The 18,597-nt window shown below is 43.0% G+C and overlaps 2 protein-coding genes across 2 annotated transcripts in view; one reads left to right on the top strand and one right to left on the bottom strand.

Annotated features, from left to right (window-relative positions):
* Positions 1-1,258: 1,258 nt before the first annotated feature.
* On the top strand, positions 1,259-3,207 carry dolk (dolichol kinase). Its single transcript, XM_059542403.1, has one exon. It carries the CDS (start codon positions 1,317-1,319, stop codon positions 2,883-2,885), a length of 1,569 nt encoding a protein of 522 aa, XP_059398386.1. The 5' UTR covers positions 1,259-1,316; the 3' UTR covers positions 2,886-3,207.
* A 7,709-nt stretch (positions 3,208-10,916) lies between these two features.
* The window catches only part of LOC132130890 (volume-regulated anion channel subunit LRRC8A), a 29,020-nt gene continuing 21,339 nt past the window's right edge, over positions 10,917-18,597 (bottom strand). Inside the window, exon 7 of the mRNA XM_059542744.1 lies at positions 10,917-12,392. Within this exon, the coding sequence (XP_059398727.1) occupies positions 12,117-12,392 (276 nt within the window). The 3' untranslated portion in view covers positions 10,917-12,116. The remainder of the gene's footprint in view (positions 12,393-18,597) is intronic.

Genomic DNA, 18,597 nt, shown 5'->3' with positions numbered 1-18,597 from the left:
ATAAGGAAAATACGTGTATTTTATGAATAACCAGAAATTGTATTGAATAAGGTTTTGATAATAATAATAATAATATTTAAAAAATAATATTTTGTCCAACAATATAATATTGATCTAATAGTACATTTATGGATTTATGTATAAAACACAAATATTTTAAACACTAATATAAGTGTTACAGGCCTAACAGTTTTCTCTATTATTCGTACATATTTATATTATTAATCATTAATGCCTGAGCATCCAGCCTTTAAAAGCAGATCGTTTTACTTTTACTGACAAAGTGACACTGTCTTTTCATAATTTACCATGTTTAGAGATCGCTGGTGTTGGCTGTTCAACAGTGCCAAAGTTCACAGTGTGTAGAGTTCAAACGCCGTTGAGAAATGTGAAAATGACATCTTCCTTTAGTTTCACTGAGAGAGTATAAGCTCTTTCTCAAAACCTTATAAGCTCTCTATGAAGCATTTTAGGGATGTTGGAATATGTCTGTTTTACCAAAAATGGCAAGTAGGTTTTGAGAGACAGTCTGTCTGTAGGTGTCATCACAACAACATTGAGTAAATACATTTCTTTGTCAGAATTTTTTACCATGATATTGAGTGATGACTTGAGAAAAAAGAACTGATGCTGTACCATGGTACAGTTTTAGTATCAGATAATAGCATAGTGTTACCATTTTTGACATTTACATCCATATACTCCAAGTTACAAAAAAATTGTACTATGAAATTGCCACGGTATATTTGCCCAAAAAAAATATAATATAAAAGATATAACTTAAGTACATATTCATAATAATCATGTACCATGTTAAATTTATTTTATTTTACTTTTTGTTTGGAGAAAATTCTAAAAGTTAGAGAAAATATTTTATCATTATTAATTTTTGCTTATTTTAGTTTGTCATGTGTTTCTGTGTGGAGAAAAATTCAAAAAGTAAAAAAATATTTTAGAATAAAATTTAGTTTATTTTAGTTTATATGTTTTTGTGTGGAGAAAAATTCAAAAAGATAAATATTTTATAATTTTTGTTTATTTTATTTTATTATGGGTCTTGTGTGGAGAAAAAAAGCTAAAAAGCGAGAGAAAATATTTGATATTAAATTAAATAATTATTATTATTAAATGTGTATTTTTACAGTTTTATGGTCTGTGTCTAATGCTAATTTGATGTGTCTTTTCCAAGGTCTATTTTGCTGTGTGCAGGAGAGCGAGAAGTGGACGATGCTTGTGTGTTCACCGGGAACTTTGACAGACTACTATATTTGAAGTCTCTTTCCTGGAAACCTTTGTCACACTTACACCCTGCGATCATGCAGCTGGATCCTGTGCTGGTTGAATCCGGCGTGGTGTTTGGCATGGTATTTTCCGTTCACTATGCCGTGTGGAACCAGCTGTCCTGGTGTTGCATCGCTCTGGCCATCCAGGCTTTTTATGTGCAGCACAAATGGGATCGGCTCATTCGGACCGGCGCCGCCGTGTTCCAGTTCCGGCCTTCGGCTAACAGCGGTGTGTTACCGGCCAGCATGGTTCTGCCGCTGCTGGGACTGGCTTTGAGGGGACGCTGCATCGCTGTGGGGAACGTTTACATGGAGCGATTCGCAATGGTCATAACAGTGATCGGTATGATGTTGGCGCTGTTCCTATCGCTCATCGCTTTGGGAATCACGCGCCCGGTGCCCACAAACACCTGCGTTATAGCCGGCATCGCCAGCAGCGCCATTCTGTACACAGTCAAGCAAACACTAACAGTCTCCGAGGTGATCGAAGTCTTGGAGGTGTTGCTTATTTTTGTGTATTTAAGCTTAATCCTCTTGTACCTTCTCCCACGCTGCTTCACTCCCGGCGAAGCCCTCCTCATCCTCGGCGGGATCAGTTTCATCATCAAGCAGCTCATCAAGCGCTCCCTGGCGTCGCCCGGGAACGCCGACCCACTCATGTATTTCCTTCCGGTCGCGGTGTTGGGCTTAGTGCTGCTGGGAATGTTCTTCGCCGTGCTTTTCGTATTCATGGAATCGGAAACTTGGTCAGCGTCGCTTTTCTTCCACACCATGACGGCTGTTTTGGGATTGGGCCTATTGGTTCCATGGCTTACCCTGCTCACGCAGCATCACCCCATCACCTGGTTTTTACATTTCATCACTGAAACCAACACTCGCCTTTGGCTGATCGGATTCTGGGCCGCTTTGTTGCTTCTAGCAGTTGGTGTTGTGATGCATCAAAATAGTCATCGCTCCACCGGAAGCAAGAAGCACCAAGCATCGACGACCGTGCGAAAGTACTTCCACCTCCTAACCGTGCTAACCTTCGTACCCGGACTCGCTCTAGACCGTCCTCTTCTTCAGCTAGCCTCGGTCGTATGCCTATCAGCGTTATTGTTCCTCGAATTCGTCCGCTATTTCCGCATCCGACCACTCGGACCACCCTTGCGACACCTTCTTACTTTATTCCTGGATGAGAGAGACTCAGGACCGCTTATTCTCACCCATATCTACCTTCTCCTTGGTGTCGCCCTTCCAGTCTGGCTCACACCCGCATCCTGTACCCCTAAAGGAGGCCTAGGGGGCGCCGGTGGCCTAGTGCCATACGCCGGTGTGTTGGCAGTAGGGGTCGGTGACACAGTGGCATCTGTTTTCGGGAGCGCAGTCGGCGAGATCCGCTGGCCTGGCACTAAGAAGACCTTCGAGGGCACGGCGACCTCAGTGTTCGCTCAGATCATCGCCGTGGTGGTTTTCCTCATCGCTGACAGCAGTATAAACCTGAATGCCAGCTACTCGTGGGTCGTGGGCTCAATCACAATGGTAGCCATGCTGGAGGCGTATACTTTGCAGATAGACAACCTGCTGCTGCCTCTGTACCTCTACATCCTCCTGCTGCTTTGAGATCAGACCCATCACAGATCATACCATTATGCCAATGCACAGATATTAACAGCATTAAATTCAAATGGTACAGCCCTAGTATTGTGAGTTTGGAAAGCAGAATGCAATAATGAAACGTCATTAGAGTGTTTATGTCCCTTGTACAGTGAATAGAAATGTGGTGAATGTGGTTTCTTATAGTATTAGAGTGAAGCAAACTAGAAAAGTACTTGATATTGTAAACAACATACAAAATGGCACAAAATCAAATGTCTGATTGTGAAATTTTAATGTTTTTCAAGTTTGGTGCCGCTGTTGGCAGCTTTAAAGGGATATTCCTTCCAAAAAAAATTATAATTTACTCAACCTCATGTCTTTCCAAACCCATATGCATTTATTTCTTCAGCCAAACACAGAACATAGAACACAGGTTTCAGATCCCATTGACTTCTATATTATTTATTTTCCTTACTATGGAAGTCAATGGGAGCCAGAACAGAACCCTTTAAAGATTCTTCTTTTACATTTTTAAGGTTTACAGGTGATAAATGTGTTGTTTTGAGCGTTCATTTTGTGTGTGTGTGTGTCCTCGGAGAAAGCTCTGAAGTCTTGAGACGCTGTTAATATTTCATTCGTTCAAATCCTCTCACTCCAGTATAAATGACAGGGATTGAGTTGCACATTATTAAAAAAAGAAATGGAAAATGTAATGCCCTTTAACAATGTCTGCACTCGCACAAACGCATCTTGGATGCAAACACTGAAGGAAAGACACAGTCTACATTTTGTGTATTTTATTTAAATAAATCTCATGAAAAAATGTCTTCTGTCTTTTCCATATTTTCCAACGTCTTGTAAAAATGCTATATGAATTGAAGATTTCCATTTTTTTTTTAAAGCACATTTCTACAAATTTAAAATTTAAAAATCAATTATTGTAATGCAATATATATTCAATATTTAAAATATAATATTATAATTCACATTATAAATTATTTTATAGTTTAAATGACAGGTTTTCTTTTTTTTTTGTATATATATATATATATTTGGTAACTTTAATACTATTATAATATTTAATTAAACATTGAAAACATTTTTGCATTACAATAATTAGACTTTTTTTTTTTTACATACTGTATGACCCTTGACATGTTTTATCAGTTTCACCCATTTTATGCAATTGTAATATATCCTTTCAGTCCTTTATTACAGCATATATGCATCACTTGAGCCATCGAAGAACACCTTTGTTTTTCTATTGTATAACAAAAATACTCAACAATAATTTTGATGCAATCATTAGAATCTGCCTTTTTGTCCAATGCAGTACGAAGGACTTGTTGCATAGCGTGTCGCCTTAAAAAGTGTTTTGTATTCTGAATATTTCAGTGCTATCAGTGGTTTGTCTGCATGGGTCTGTAGGAGGCAGTAGATATTAATATACAGATCACTATCTTGTAAATGCATGTATGCAATTCAGCTGTTGTGTCTTTACTCTGATAAAGATTGTGTTAATTATGTGTTTATACTTTAATTTATTCATGATATTTGACCGAGGTTCAAATTCAAAGGGGTTCAAGGATTGTTGATTTTGGCGTTTTGTGTTGAGGATATTACATTGACGGTTATCACGGGAACTGTGGTCAATCACCTGTTTGGTTTGCAGTGCATTCTGGGACATTTAAGCTGACACTCGACATTTGCATGACACTCGTTTAAGTGTAAACAAGTTTTTAAACTACCTGGCAATTGTATTAAAATGTGTTACTTTATGGTCCATATTTTGACATTGGAATATTTCAAAGACTGTTGGAGTTAAAATTTGTAAATTATGATTTTAATGGTTTGTGTATTTACAGAACACAACACTTTTTGTTCAAGTAATTGCTTTTACTTTGCATCAAAAGACCAGTTTTTACAAAATAAGTGACCCAGCATGAAACAATAATATAACTTTTTACACTATTGCGGTTGGACAGTTGGAACTGTTTTATGTTGAGTATCATGTTTTATTATCTTCATTGAAGTTTTTTTTTTCCAGCAATGTAAATATGTTTTTAAAGATTTTCTTGTCCGACTGGTTGGCATGAGAACTACATTTGGTCATTTATTTTCTTCCTCTGGAAATCCAGAATATTCTTATCAAACATTCATACCCTTTCTATATTGTATTGATTTTGTTGGGTGCAAAGGAAATAAACTGAATTTCGAATCAAATTAAACGTTTCTCGTTTCTCTAAAATATTAAAAGGGTGCAAAGGATGTGTTAAAGGAAATATATATATATATATATATATATATATATTATTTTTGTGATATATTCGTTGATATATATAGTTTTTATGTGCTTTTGTCATTTTGTATTACTTTTTTAAATTTCTATATGCTTTAATCAATTTTTATTTCCGGTGAAGTTTTAGTTTTTTAGTTTTATATTTTCTATTTTCATTTTAGTTTTAGTCATTTTGTGCTTTGGTCTTTTTTAAATATTTTATTGAGTTTAGAATTATTTTTTATATTTTCAGTTTTCATTTTACTTCAGCTTATTTCCGTTTTTAGTTGTTTTATCTAAAAAGTTAAAATGTAATGTTTATATTTTATTTTATTTCAAATGCCGAATGTTTTTTGATAGCTTTACTTTACATTAGCAACACTGGTCTGGGTTTACTGGTATTAAAATGTTTTAAAGTTTCTCATAAATCAAATAAGTTTTTGAAACAAGTGTTTACAATTAGACCACAGTTTACATTTGTTTACATGGAGGTTTGGTCATTACTTGAACTTTGGGAGAGTGGGTGACCGCTTTAAACAGCGGCTCATAAGCGTGGAGAGCTGTGGGAAGGATAAAACACAAATACTTAGGACCAAAAGAATAATACATGACTGAATTATACAAAAAGCTATTTTCTGAAATACCCAACATGTCCGATTTTATTCAAGGAATGTTCTTTCGGCACGATGAACTCTCCTGAAAACACAAAAGTCAAATTTTTATGAATTTTCTGTCTTTTTCTATATCTCAACATGACTAAATAAGCAACTAAACTACAAACCTTTATCATCAAACACTCCTTTCTCAAAGAAGAAACTGATCTGGTCTCCACTTGTGATGAATGCCAAATATGAACATGATTTGACTGCTCTAACCACTTCTGAGTCTATGTGGATTTACAAGGGACATTGTTCCAGTTACGACAGGCTTTGTATCTAATCCAGTTAACTTTATTTACCCAGAAACATTTGGTTGCATGTGGACAGTAAAGCAAAGAGGAACACTTATGACGACACTGCTGTAAATGCTTCCTGCTGATGCATTCTGGGTGTTCATATGGAAGGATTTTACCTGTTTTTTAAGCTGCTCGTCATGGTCAGTTGAGAACTGTATCCTGCAGTGTTCAGGAACATCCATCTGCTCAATAATCTCACTCATTCGGTCCCGTAAAACATCACACTCCTCTGGGGACAGAAGGCCCTCCAGCACCAGATAGCCATCATCCCTGTACTGCACAACAAAAACATTGCTCTTCCTCACATCATCAAAAAGCACCATTACCGCACGTGTACCATGGTAGTGGCATGGTATTCTTTGAAGTACTTTCTTAATTGCATGTAATACCAGTTATTCAGATTCATGTTATGTTTAAAAGTACTGTGTTATTTCCATCCTTGTCCTAGATAGCACATGTAAGTTTGCTTCATCCGGAAAGCATCCGCTGTGTACAAACATCTAGACATCTATAGAGGTCAGCTTTCAAACAGACGTGATGCCATCAGATATACCCATCAGTTTTGGGGAGAACATTTCACAAAATAATTTGTTTAAGTATATGTGATTGAGAATAGGTTAGAGCTAAATACAGATCCACTAACTTATGTTTGCCGTCACATGATCGGTGATTCAGAAAAATTACTAACTTTACTACATAGAGCGCCATTCAAATCTCGGGAGGTTTTTGGTTATTTATTTACTTACTTAAAAAGTTAACTTGAATGATTCATACCTGATATATAAACTTTAAATCAGTTAAATTAATCTTTAAAAATTGTAAACTAAAATGCATTAAAGGGGTGGTTCGGGATTTTTGACATCGGACCTCATTTTTAGGTCAGCCTGGTTGTTATTCATCAGTGGAGACATTTTTAAAAAAAAATTATCAAGTCCTTATATTTGGATAGTTGGCCGATGCTAGGCTAGCGCGAGTCAATGGGTATATGTTAGCCAGCCATTAAAAACCGTTTTACCCACTCCACAGTGCACCAAACGCAAATCAATTATAACACTAGACTATCGATGCAAATGTCCGTTGAGAGAATAATGTTAGAAATCAAACTTACCTTTCATCTCAATGATCCTAAAGGAACTAGTTTCTCAGCCGCTGCGGAATTTTACTTTGCTCCGGCTCTACTTTGCTCTGCTTATGTGATGTTAGTGATAATCAGTGTGCCAGCGGCAAGTAAATACACTTGCGTCATGTGTGGACCGGCTCACTCGGTTGCCTAGGTAATCAATATCACTCCGCTGCTGCTGTCGACAAGGCTTATGATTACAGGGAACAAATTATAACTAATGCAATGTGATGAAAGGTAAGTTTGATTTCTAACATTATTCTATCAACGGAAATTTGCATCGATAGTCTAGTGTTATAATTGATTTGCGTTTGGTGCACTGTGGAGCGGGTAAAACGGTTTTTAATGGCTGGCTAACATATACCCATTGACTCGCGCTAGCCTAGCATCGGCTATCTATCCAAATATAAAGACTGGATCATTTTTTTTTAAAAATGTCTCCACTAATGAATAACAACCAGGCTGACTTAGAAATGAGGTCCGATGTCAAAAATCCCGATCCACCCCTTTAAGTAGTCAAAAAAAAAAACTGTGATTAGGCCTTTCTTATCAGCGCGGAGAAAAGTAACAGATGTCACATGACAAATAGTCTTACGCTTTTGGATAATAATAATACTAATAATAATAATAAATAGACGGTATACTGTTGCAGCTGCCACTGTTAATAACATGTAGCCGTTAAACTGAACAAAAATGAAAAGTTAAAATATATAATTATTACTCAAACGATTTAAATTCCTGCTTGCCCCGCCCATTTCCACGCCCCTCGTATTATGCCACAACCCATTCTACTAGCGAATTACGCAACAGACTTCAAATATACATTAAAATTATTCCACACGTGCTATCGCGATTTTTTATTTATTTCATGCATCTATTGCACGAGGCGCTGATATATGAAAACATTTATTATAAATATTATAAAGCAGCAAAACGCTGGAATCTAACAGCACTGAAATGTCTTAAATCTGCGTTTTTCAGCATGTGCATAGAAAAAACACGATATCTGTTGTATTTAAGAGTTGTGATAGCAGTTTAGATGCAGTTTCTTACCTTTTGCACGTCTTGATCTTTCATAACATTCATGCTGATGAAAACAGTCTGAGATGAAAGCTATTAAAGGAAGGCTCTCCCATCCAAATCTCTCTCGCTCTCTCTCTCAGCAAACACGTGGTTGCCCCAAGTCAAATACGATTAAACTGTAACCTATGGTGATGCAATAATTGGATTTTGAACATGAAGTCTTTCATTGCAATGCAAAAAACTCAAATGTGCCGTCACCGAGTGTTCAGGTGAACCTAAAAGGTAAACATGTGCCTCCAGTAAACTTAATTTCAGATAAAGAGTGAACACAGGTCACCCTCTGTCCCGGGAGGATGGAAATTGCATGTAATGTAGACTGTATTGAAGAGGAATTCATAAAACATATGCTTAGTGTTAAGGGTTTTTCTAGTATTCAGTCCCCAAATGAATAGTATGACAGATTTAGTTATCGTCATTGCATTAATAAAACATTAAGGAACTAATACAATGTGTGCAAACTCCATTTCTTAATCAATCTCTGTTTTGATCTTCAAACAATAGGCATGAGAAACACATAAGATAGTTCACTCAGAAATAATACTTTAATTATAAAAATATAATACGTTATTTATAATATAATACGTTATTATTTACTCACATTCGCCTCTATGACATTTTCTCTTCTGTGGAAGGCAAAAGACTACTATAAAAAAAATATATACATACAAAGTAGTTGGCTCTTTGCAAACTTTTTTTTTTTTTTTTGCATTTCCTTAAAGGTTATAATAAAATTATACATAAACCTTTTGGAACAAACTAAAAACAAAAATGCACTGAAAACTTGTTTTAAAAGCACTTACATTTCTGTGACTGTTCTTTCTGGCAGCAGTTGTTGTTAATAATGTAAATATGTAATACCCATTATGCTGGTGTCATTAAATACATAAATAATAATAAAATCAATTGTATGAAGAAGAAAAAATAAACTTGTATTTATAGAAAATTTGTAGTATTTTTATGGTAGCTTTTGGATGGTGCATTTTGTCTATTTACCTGCAGGGAGCGCATAAGTCACACAGGCTGTCAACATGAAGCCTTTGCATTTGAAGGGACGCTTCAGCTTAGCTATTAGATATGATAATCAAGCAGTTTTGGTGTTTGTATTAAGTAACAAACATAAGTCTGATCTCAAATGAGCTAGAAGACTACAGCCAAACAGTAACAGTTCTGACCCCTTATACTTGACGAACACTAAAGAATTCACTTAATCTTGCACACATTTGAACGTGACAAAAGTGAACAGAATTCCAGTTAACGGGACAGTGGTTCTCCATTAACAGCTTCTTGTTTCTATAAATCTATGATGGCTGTGCAACATTCAGACTTGGTGACTTTCATTTATAGAGTGTTTGAAGAGGTTTCAAGTGCTTACTAACTTAAAGAGTTGTAGTTTGGTTTAACTGGCTGCCATCTGGCTGGAAGTGACCATTACTTCACTGAGAGAGAACGAGAGAGAGAGAGAGAGGGTGAATGGGAGATTTTATGTGGAGTGGTTCTTTACGGAAAACAGAGAGAAAGGCCCAGTGTTCAATGACGCAAGGTGTGTGTGTGTGGTACTTAACTTCTGTGTTAATGTCCACTTTTTCAAAAAACAATGCCACGTGACTATGACTTAATTTTATGAAAACGATTTTGAACTTGGTCACATTAACTAATAAATCTGGTAGTGTTTAGTGCATAATGCAATATGAATTTTAGGACTAAATCGACTTTAAAATGTTCTTTTGAAATCACAATTACCAGAAATCGAATCACCGGATGACCATAGCTGATAAAGAACAAGCTTGAGCCAGACAGAGGAACTCTTAAAGGCATAGTTCACGCAAAAATAAAATCTGCTGAAAATGTACTCACCCTCAGGCCATTCGAGATGTAGATGAGTTCTTTCTTCATCAGGTTTGGAGAAATGTAGCTTTGCATCAGTTGCTCAAACAATAGATGCTCTGCAGTAAATGGGTGCCGTTAGAATGAGTCCAAACCGCTGATAAAAACATCACAATAATCCACAAGTAATAAACACCACTCCATCGGTTTATGTCTTGATTGAGTCCATAATCCAGATTGCTTTCTGCAGTGAAAAAGTCACCTGGACTGAAAGCACAGATCAAGCACAGTTTACAAGCGAGATGAGTCCAAAATATCTCTGAACAAATATGTGGATGCATTTTGATGTGAGAGACTACAGGAGATTTTAAACTGATGAAACAATATAATGGATTATGGACCATATTTTGGCCAAAAAGTCTCTTTTTCAGACCACATGATTTAGACAAAAGTTTCTCCTTTTCTGTTTTGTCCACGTTAATACATTTCTGAATTTACCTGTATAATGCAAAACCAATGTAGCAAATGCTTAAAAATAAAACAAAGTGTTCAGGCATAGTTTCCAGAGAATAACCCATGTGTGTGACTTAAGAAATACATAAACACTTTTGAATGTTTATCAGAAGTCTTTACTTGGTTTTGTTTAAAGCCATACTGCATACATTAGGCAAACTTCTGAACAAAAAGAAAAGTTCAAATAAAAATCATAAAATCATATGAACACATACATATAAAAAAAGATACATTAACGCATAGGATTGTTTTTCTTGCAAACACACAAACTCGAGTCCATGCTTTCTTTTTGTTCTTTCTCTCATTTTTTTTTGTAAAATTATAAAACCTATAAACGCAAAATGTACACTTTATCTTTGAGATGAGCTCCAGCGTAGAGCTCGGAGAGAGTTAAGGCCATGATAGCGTGGGAACTTTGCTATGACAACAGTCATTATTCCCGTGGAAAAGTCGACCAATGGGGTGCAACGTGCAGGTCACCTGATCCAAATGCAACTCCGTCCAAAATGGCAAAAGTTTATTCGTTCGAGTGTTTAAGTTTGTAGTTTCTATATCATCCTGTAAAGTCTGTTGAGTGTAAGATTTCAGCAATACATCTATGGCATCATATTCATAGTCTTTAAAAGCATATATAAGAAGTGGATTTTGTATATGACCTTTTTGGCATTTACTTCTGTGGGTATTGGCTCTAAAATGTACATTTTACATATTCTATAACACAGCTGACACATTCATAAACAGTCGACTCTTCCCTGATTGGACGCAGCCACTGAGTAAATAATGCACAAACCAGATATTGCTTATTATATCTATTCATTCCAATAATGTCACTGCTTAATGTGCCTGTAGAGGGCAGTGCATGAATGACTTGACCTTGTTTGTGTATGAGAACTTGTTTGAGAGAGTGTATCAGTGTATGTTTCTAAGCACAGATGGCACTGTACTGTCTACAACTTCCCTTCATAAGGACGAGAAATGCTGTCACCCAAATAAAAATCATTAAAAATTATAAAAGACAAATGAATCGAAAGCAGAACGACCACTTCGTTTACCCCAAAATAAAAATTTACTGAACATTTACTCACAATCAGCTTATCCACGATGTAGATGAGTTTGTTTCTTCACCAGATTTCGAGAGCAATCATGGATAGCATCATATCACTTGTTCACGAATGGATGCTCTGCAGTGAATGGGTGCCGTCAGAATGGGAGCTGATAAAAACATCACAATATATTATTAAATTAACTGATGGACTGGAGTGCTGTGGATTGTGATGTTTTTATCAGCTGTATGGACTCTCATTCTGACGGCACCCATTCACTGCAGAGCATCCATTGCTGAGCAACTGATGCAATACTACATTTCTCCAAACCTGATGAAGAAACAAAGTCATCTACATCTCGGATGGCCTGAGGGTGAACACATTTTCAGCAGATTTTATTTTTGTGTGAACTGTGCCTTTAAGAGTTCCTCTGTCTGGCTCAAGCTTGTTCTTTATCAGCTCTCCACAGCTGCTCCTTGAACTCCGGCGGCAGGGTGTTGAAGAGGTCCTCTTCTACAATCAGCCCGGAGCGCTTGAGAAGGCGACATTCGGAGAGCTCCACCGGTAATCCCTCCAGCCGGTTCCCGCGGAGCTCCAGCTGCATGAGGCCGGTTAACTCTCCGAAACGTGACGGCAGCACTGTAAGGCAGTTATTTCCCAGATTCAGCGTCCGCAGCTTCTTACACTGGAACAACTCGGGTGGCAGCGCCTCGATCTGAAACAGAGAAAAGCATGGGTTACACACAAGCTCCCTCATACGATTCTCCTTAATTAGAGAGTAAAATCTAAATGACAGAAAATTAAAAAAATTTAACACTTAATTGTACATAACATTTATTAAAATCCACAAAATAAATCAATCAAGTATTCCCCTTATGTATAATGCACAGGTTTCTGTGGGTTTCTGAAGAACAACCGTTCCCTTTCGAGAGTACTCTCGTACTGCGTAAGCTAGCTTACGCTATGGGAAAAGGTCCCCTTTTCTCGAGAATATGAAGCCAAAAATTATCCTTAATTTTTAAATAATGTAAAACGCAGTGCTGCAGCACAGCAGACCCAAGCGAAGCGGCTCGCGCGCTTATTGGCTGTGCTGCGGCAACTGCAGCAACCTATGGTGAGGCGGCGGAGAGTAACGAACCAATGGGGGCGCTTCGCGCCCATTGGACGTCAGAGCGCGCCAAAATAGGCGTGGCTGGAACTATATAAGCCACCGCTTCACCATAGGGATCAGATTTCATCTCCTTCAGCGATCTCACCTGCACTTCGCTGTCTTCTCCGGAGAAGCCTCTACACGCCGTCGAAAAGCCTCTCAGCAGGATAGCACTGCAACGCAGATCTGAGGACGCCGGCTCGTGCTTCATCTCGACACCGCCTTCAGCACTCGCTTCCTGCTGCGCCATCCGGCGTGACTATATCCTTTTCAAAGCTAGTGTGTTTGCCGCTGCATCACACTTTTTTCCTCCAGAATTCGAGGCGTTGTTTCAAATGCCTCGGGCCTGCGCTTCCTGCCGAGGCCCTCTGCCCAGCGAGGACCGCCACATCATCTGTGTCTCCTGCCTGGGCCGCGAGCATGCTGAGAGCGCACTCTTCAAGGGCGGCTGCCCTGAGTGCGACGACATGGCTATATCGACCCTGCGGGCTCGATTAGCTCAAACCAGCCACGATGCTCCACCCGCTCCGCCTCTTCTCTCTCAGGTGCCGCGTAAGAAACGCTGCGATCAGAGAATGCCTGAGCATACTGTTACACGCGAGCTCACGCCGGAACACTCCCCGCGTGCCTCGCCCGCTCTCGCTCCTTCGCCTGTCCTCTTCGTGGACGAGCAGCGCCAGTCCCTGCTCGCCAGCGCCCCCTTCTCCTTCGGAGCGCCTGAGGCGGAAGAGGACAGACACGACAGCTTTTCTCTCGCCGCGTCCAGTAGTGAGGAATGGTCGGGCTCCATTGCGGACCCCCCCCCCCTCTACAGCACCCAGCTGCACCGGACAACGCGCCGATATCGACGCGGAGCTTACTCGCGTGCTTACAAGGGCTGTCAGCGACCTTCAGCTCGACTGGTCTCCTCCAGACGAGCCCGCTATAAGCAGGCTGGATGAATGGTTCCTGCAGGGGCGCCCTTCGGCCCCTCCGCAAAGAAACGCCCCCTTCTTCCCGGAAGTTCACAATGAACTCACGAAGTCGTGGAAAGCCCCATTCTCCGCACGCTTGAAGACTTCTGTCTCGTCAGCGCTCTCCTCTGTCGACGGCGCCCGAGACCACGGTTACGAGAGCCTCCCCCCTCTCGAGGAGGCTATTGCTGCACACCTCTGCCCGCCCTCAGCCGCTGGATGGCGGTCGAAGCCTGTGCATCCATCCAAGCCGTGCCGCACCACCTCAGCTCTCGCTGGCCGAGCTTACACCTCCGCTGGTCAAGCCGCTTCGGCTCTACACACCATGGCTGTGCTGCAGGTTTTTCAGGCCAGACTTCTCCGTAACCTGGACGAGTCTGCCCCAGATACCTATGACTTTAAAGATCTCCGCAGCGCTACTGATCTAGCCCTGCGTGCGACAAAGACCACAGCACAAGCGATCGGCCGAAGCATGGCAAGCCTCGCTGTTTTAGAGCGACACCTCTGGCTCACGCTCACGGAGATGAAAGACGCAGACAAATCCGCCTTTCTCGACTCTCCTATCTCGCCTTCCGGCCTCTTTGGCCAGTCGGTTAAGGGTTTCGCTGAACGCTTCACTGAGGCTCAGAAAACGTCGCAGGCAATGAGACACTTCCTGCCGAAACGCTCTAGCTCTGCTGCGGGACGCCGTAGAAACGCGCCGCCCCCTCAGACCTCGAAGCCATCGCAGCCAGACTTACAGTCTCGCCCAGCGACCAAAACCCAGCACCACTCTCGCTCTACGAGCCGCAAACCGCCAGAGAGACGGGGACCTCGGCCCAGGATTGTGCTGAACCCCGAGCCTCCGAAGCCCTCCTGACCTTCGGGCTGAAAAGACCGTGGTTAAGTCCCGCTGCGGCCGGACCACCACACAAGAAACCTCACATGCTTCCTCCAATCCCCTCACTAAAGGCGGTTGGAGATGTCTATACTGCAGTAAACGAGCCTGTTACAATGCACGCACGCCTGCACACAAAGGCCGTTTTCACGGCGACCTCAATAAAGCACAAAAAGAGCTTTTTCTATGTAGGCAGTGTGCCCACTACACAGTACGCACCCCTACATGTATACACACTCCCCCAAGTGTCACAAAGACTCACTCGGGTCTCCTTTCATGCCCACCTTCCCGCTCGCGCCGGAGGTGCTCTAAATGTAGCGCGCGTGCCCACTTCTCAGTGCGCAACCCTACAAATAAGCGCTGTCACCACAGTGTCACAAGCACAGCATACTCGAGCTACTGGTCCCCTCATAACAGGCAGCCAGTGCCCGAAGCACATTCAACCCATAGCCGCACGAGCCGCTGCATGGCAGGCCATCCCCGGCATATCAGATTGGGTTTTGAATATAATAAAACAAGGTTACTCGCTCCAGTTCGCTCGCAGACCGCTGCGCTTTCGCGCCGTGGTCGAAACGAAAGTGAAAAGCGAAATGACACACGTCCTTCGCGCCGAACTGATAAACCTTCTTGCAAAAGGGGCGATCTTGCAAAACTGTCCCCCCTGCGCAGCGCGAGCCAGGCTTTTACAGCCGCTACTTCCTCGTACCAAAAAAGGATGGCGGTCTCAGACCCATCCTAGATCTCAGACGTTTGAACAAAGCGCTTATGACGCGATCGTTCAAAATGTTAACTACCAAACAAATACTCGCGCAAATTCGCCCGAGGGATTGGTTTTTCTCAGTGGATCTGAAAGACGCTTACTTTCACATTCAAATAGCACCCCATCACAGGCCATTCTTGAGATTCGCCTTCGAGGGGCAGACTTATCAGTACATGGTTCTTCCATTCGGCCTCTCCGTAGCGCCCCGTACGTTTACGCGGTGCATGGATGCCGCTCTCGCACCCCTGAGAATGCGGGGAGTGCGAGTATTGAACTACCTCGACGACTGGCTAGTTTTAGCCCATTCCGAGGAACTACTGACGACACACAGATCCTGGATCCTCAGCCATTTAGAATGCCTGGGTCTCACGATCAACACTGTCAAGAGCGCTCTGTCTCCCAGCCAGAGGATTTCCTTTTTGGGGATAGACATAGACTCTGTGACATGTACAGCGCGTCTGACGTCACAGCGCGCTCTCACTATTCAGCATTTAGCCGTGTCGTTCAAAGCCGGGTCTCTTTACCCGCTCAAACGATTTCAGGAAATGCTAGGTCTGATGGCATCAGCCTCTGCGGTTCTCAAACTGGGCCTGCTGCACATGCGCCCACTACAGCGCTGGCTGAGAGACCGTGTTCCAGCGCGCGCCTGGATTTCCGGCCGCGCGCGCATCAGGGTGACCCACGGCTGCATCGCAGCTCTGGCCCCTTGGAAAATAGCCAACTGGTATCAGTTAGGCGTAAGCACGGGCGCTGTCTCGAAATGGAAAGTAGTCTCGACAGATGCATCCAACCTCGGTTGGGGCGCCCTGTACGAGGGCAGGTCTGCCTCCGGCCTCTGGTCGAGCCCGGAGCGACTGTTACACATAAACTGTCTGGAGATGATAGCGGTCGAACTATCCCTGAAAGCTTTCCTCCCATTTTTAAAGGGCCATCACGTTCTGGTCAGATCAGACAGCATGTCAGTGGTGGCCTACATAAATCGCCAGGGTGGTGTCAGGTCAGAAACCTTGCACACCCTGACCGAGCGTCTTCTGACATGGGCACATTGCAATCTGTGCTCGCTAAAGGCAGCGCATGTACCTGGCATCCTGAACCGGGGCCCGGACATGCTTTCCAGGGCGAATGTTCCCCCTGGGGAGTGGTCTCTTCACCCACAGACGGTTCAGTTGATGTGGAGCATCTTCGGCAGGGCAGAGGTCGACCTCTTCGCCTCAGAAGACAACGCTCATTGCCCAATATATTTTTCAAAGAGCAGGGACGCGCTGGCCCTCGATTGGCCCAGACGCCCGCTTTATGCCTTCCCACCGGTCGCGATGCTGCCGCAGGTCATCGATCGGGTCAGGAAGAGCAGATGTGCTATGCTGCTAGTAGCCCCACTCTGGACGACCCAACCTTGGTTCTCCGAGCTGATGCAGCTGTCCAGTACAGCCCCATGGCCAATACCGCTGCGGAAAGATCTCCTCACGCAGCTGAAGGGCGCGCTCTGGCATCCCCACCCCGAACTTTGGGCCCTTCATGTATGGCCCCTCAACGGGTACCCGGGAACCTCCCTGAGGGAGTGTAAAAGACCATTACGGAAGCCAGAGCGCCCTCAACCAGGCGCCTATACGCGCAGAAATGGTCAGTGTTCTCCACCTGGTGCGGGACACGGAACCTAGACCCTCACTTATGTGACGTGCCGGAGATACTCTCCTTCCTACAGGAGCGTTTAGATGCGGGCAGATCCCCGTCTACGCTCAAAGTGTATGTGGCAGCCATTGCAGCTTCTCATGCTCCGGTGGCCGGCCTATCACTGGGAAAAAACGAACTGGTCATTCGTTTCCTTAAGGGAGCTCGTCGGATGAACCCTCCCCGACCCCCTTCAATCCCTTCCTGGGACCTGTCCACGGTCCTAGAGGCCTTAAAGGGCCCCCCTTTTGAACCGCTTCAGTCTGTCGATATGAAGCTTCTTTCGTTCAAAACCGCTTTTCTACTGGCTCTGGCCTCAGTCAAGCGAGTGGGGGATTTACATGCGCTATCTGTAAGCGCTGACTGTCTCGAGTTTGGGCCTAATGACTCCAGAGTCATTCTCAGACCAAGACACGGCTATGTCCCCAAGGTGCTCTCAACACCGTTCAGAGCGCAGGTCATCTCGCTGTCAGCCCTTTCCTCGCAAAGCGACGAAAGCAACGCGAGCTTCATCTGCCCCGTCAGGGCTCTTAAAACCTATATTGCGCGCTCCGCCTTATTCAGGAGGTCGGACCAGCTCTTCATATGCTTTGGTGGGCGCACCCGAGGTCTCGCCACCACGAAGCAAAGCCTATCGCGATGGATAGTAGACACTATCTCGCTGGCTTACAAATCTAAGGGCCTTCACTGCCCGTTCGGCATCAGAGCCCATTCCACCCGAGGTATGGCCTCGTCATGGGCGTGGTCCTGCGGGATACCACTGGATGATATCTGTGCGGCGGCAGGCTGGGCCTCTCCGTCCACATTTATTAGATTCTATAATCTGCAAGTCCCTGCCCTGCAGGCCAGGGTACTTTCTATATAGACGTGCTAAGCCTTATCACGTCCCCCTTTTTTCGTTCCCTATATAAAGCTCACTAAGGTTGGCTGTTGGGACTGGGATTTCTCCTGCTATAAAGCCCCGAGCTCTCGCCTTGGGCTGTGACAGGTCGAAGTTCCCGAGCACGCACGGCGTTTTACATTGTGTTCCCATAGCGTAAGCTAGCTTACGCAGTACGAGAGTACTCTCGAAAGGGAACGTACTCGGTTACTAACGTAACCTCGGTTCCCTGAGATGAGGGAACGAGTACTGCGTAACCTGCCGTGCTATGTGCTCGGACCGGGTGATCGCTTCAGTCGATTTAAAACCTGATCCCTATGGTGAAGCGGTGGCTTATATAGTTCCAGCCACGCCTATTTTGGCGCGCTCTGACGTCCAATGGGCGCGAAGCGCCCCCATTGGTTCGTTACTCTCCGCCGCCTCACCATAGGTTGCTGCAGTTGCCGCAGCACAGCCAATAAGCGCGCGAGCCGCTTCGCTTGGGTCTGCTGTGCTGCAGCACTGCGTTTTACATTATTTAAAAATTAAGGATAATTTTTGGCTTCATATTCTCGAGAAAAGGGGACCTTTTCCCATAGCGTAAGCTAGCTTACGCAGTACTCGTTCCCTCATCTCAGGGAACCGAGGTTACG

The sequence above is a fragment of the Carassius carassius genome, chromosome 47 (assembly GCF_963082965.1).
Source record: "Carassius carassius chromosome 47, fCarCar2.1, whole genome shotgun sequence".
In the NCBI taxonomy this organism is placed as follows: Eukaryota; Metazoa; Chordata; class Actinopteri; order Cypriniformes; family Cyprinidae; genus Carassius; species Carassius carassius.
This window is presented reverse-complemented; position numbering and strand designations above follow the sequence as displayed.

What these genes read in the sequence shown, in the direction of transcription:
- dolk (XM_059542403.1), top strand. Translation starts at nt 1,317, where the DNA reads ATGCAGCTGGATCCTGTGCTGGTTGAATCCGGCGTGGTGTTTGGCATG.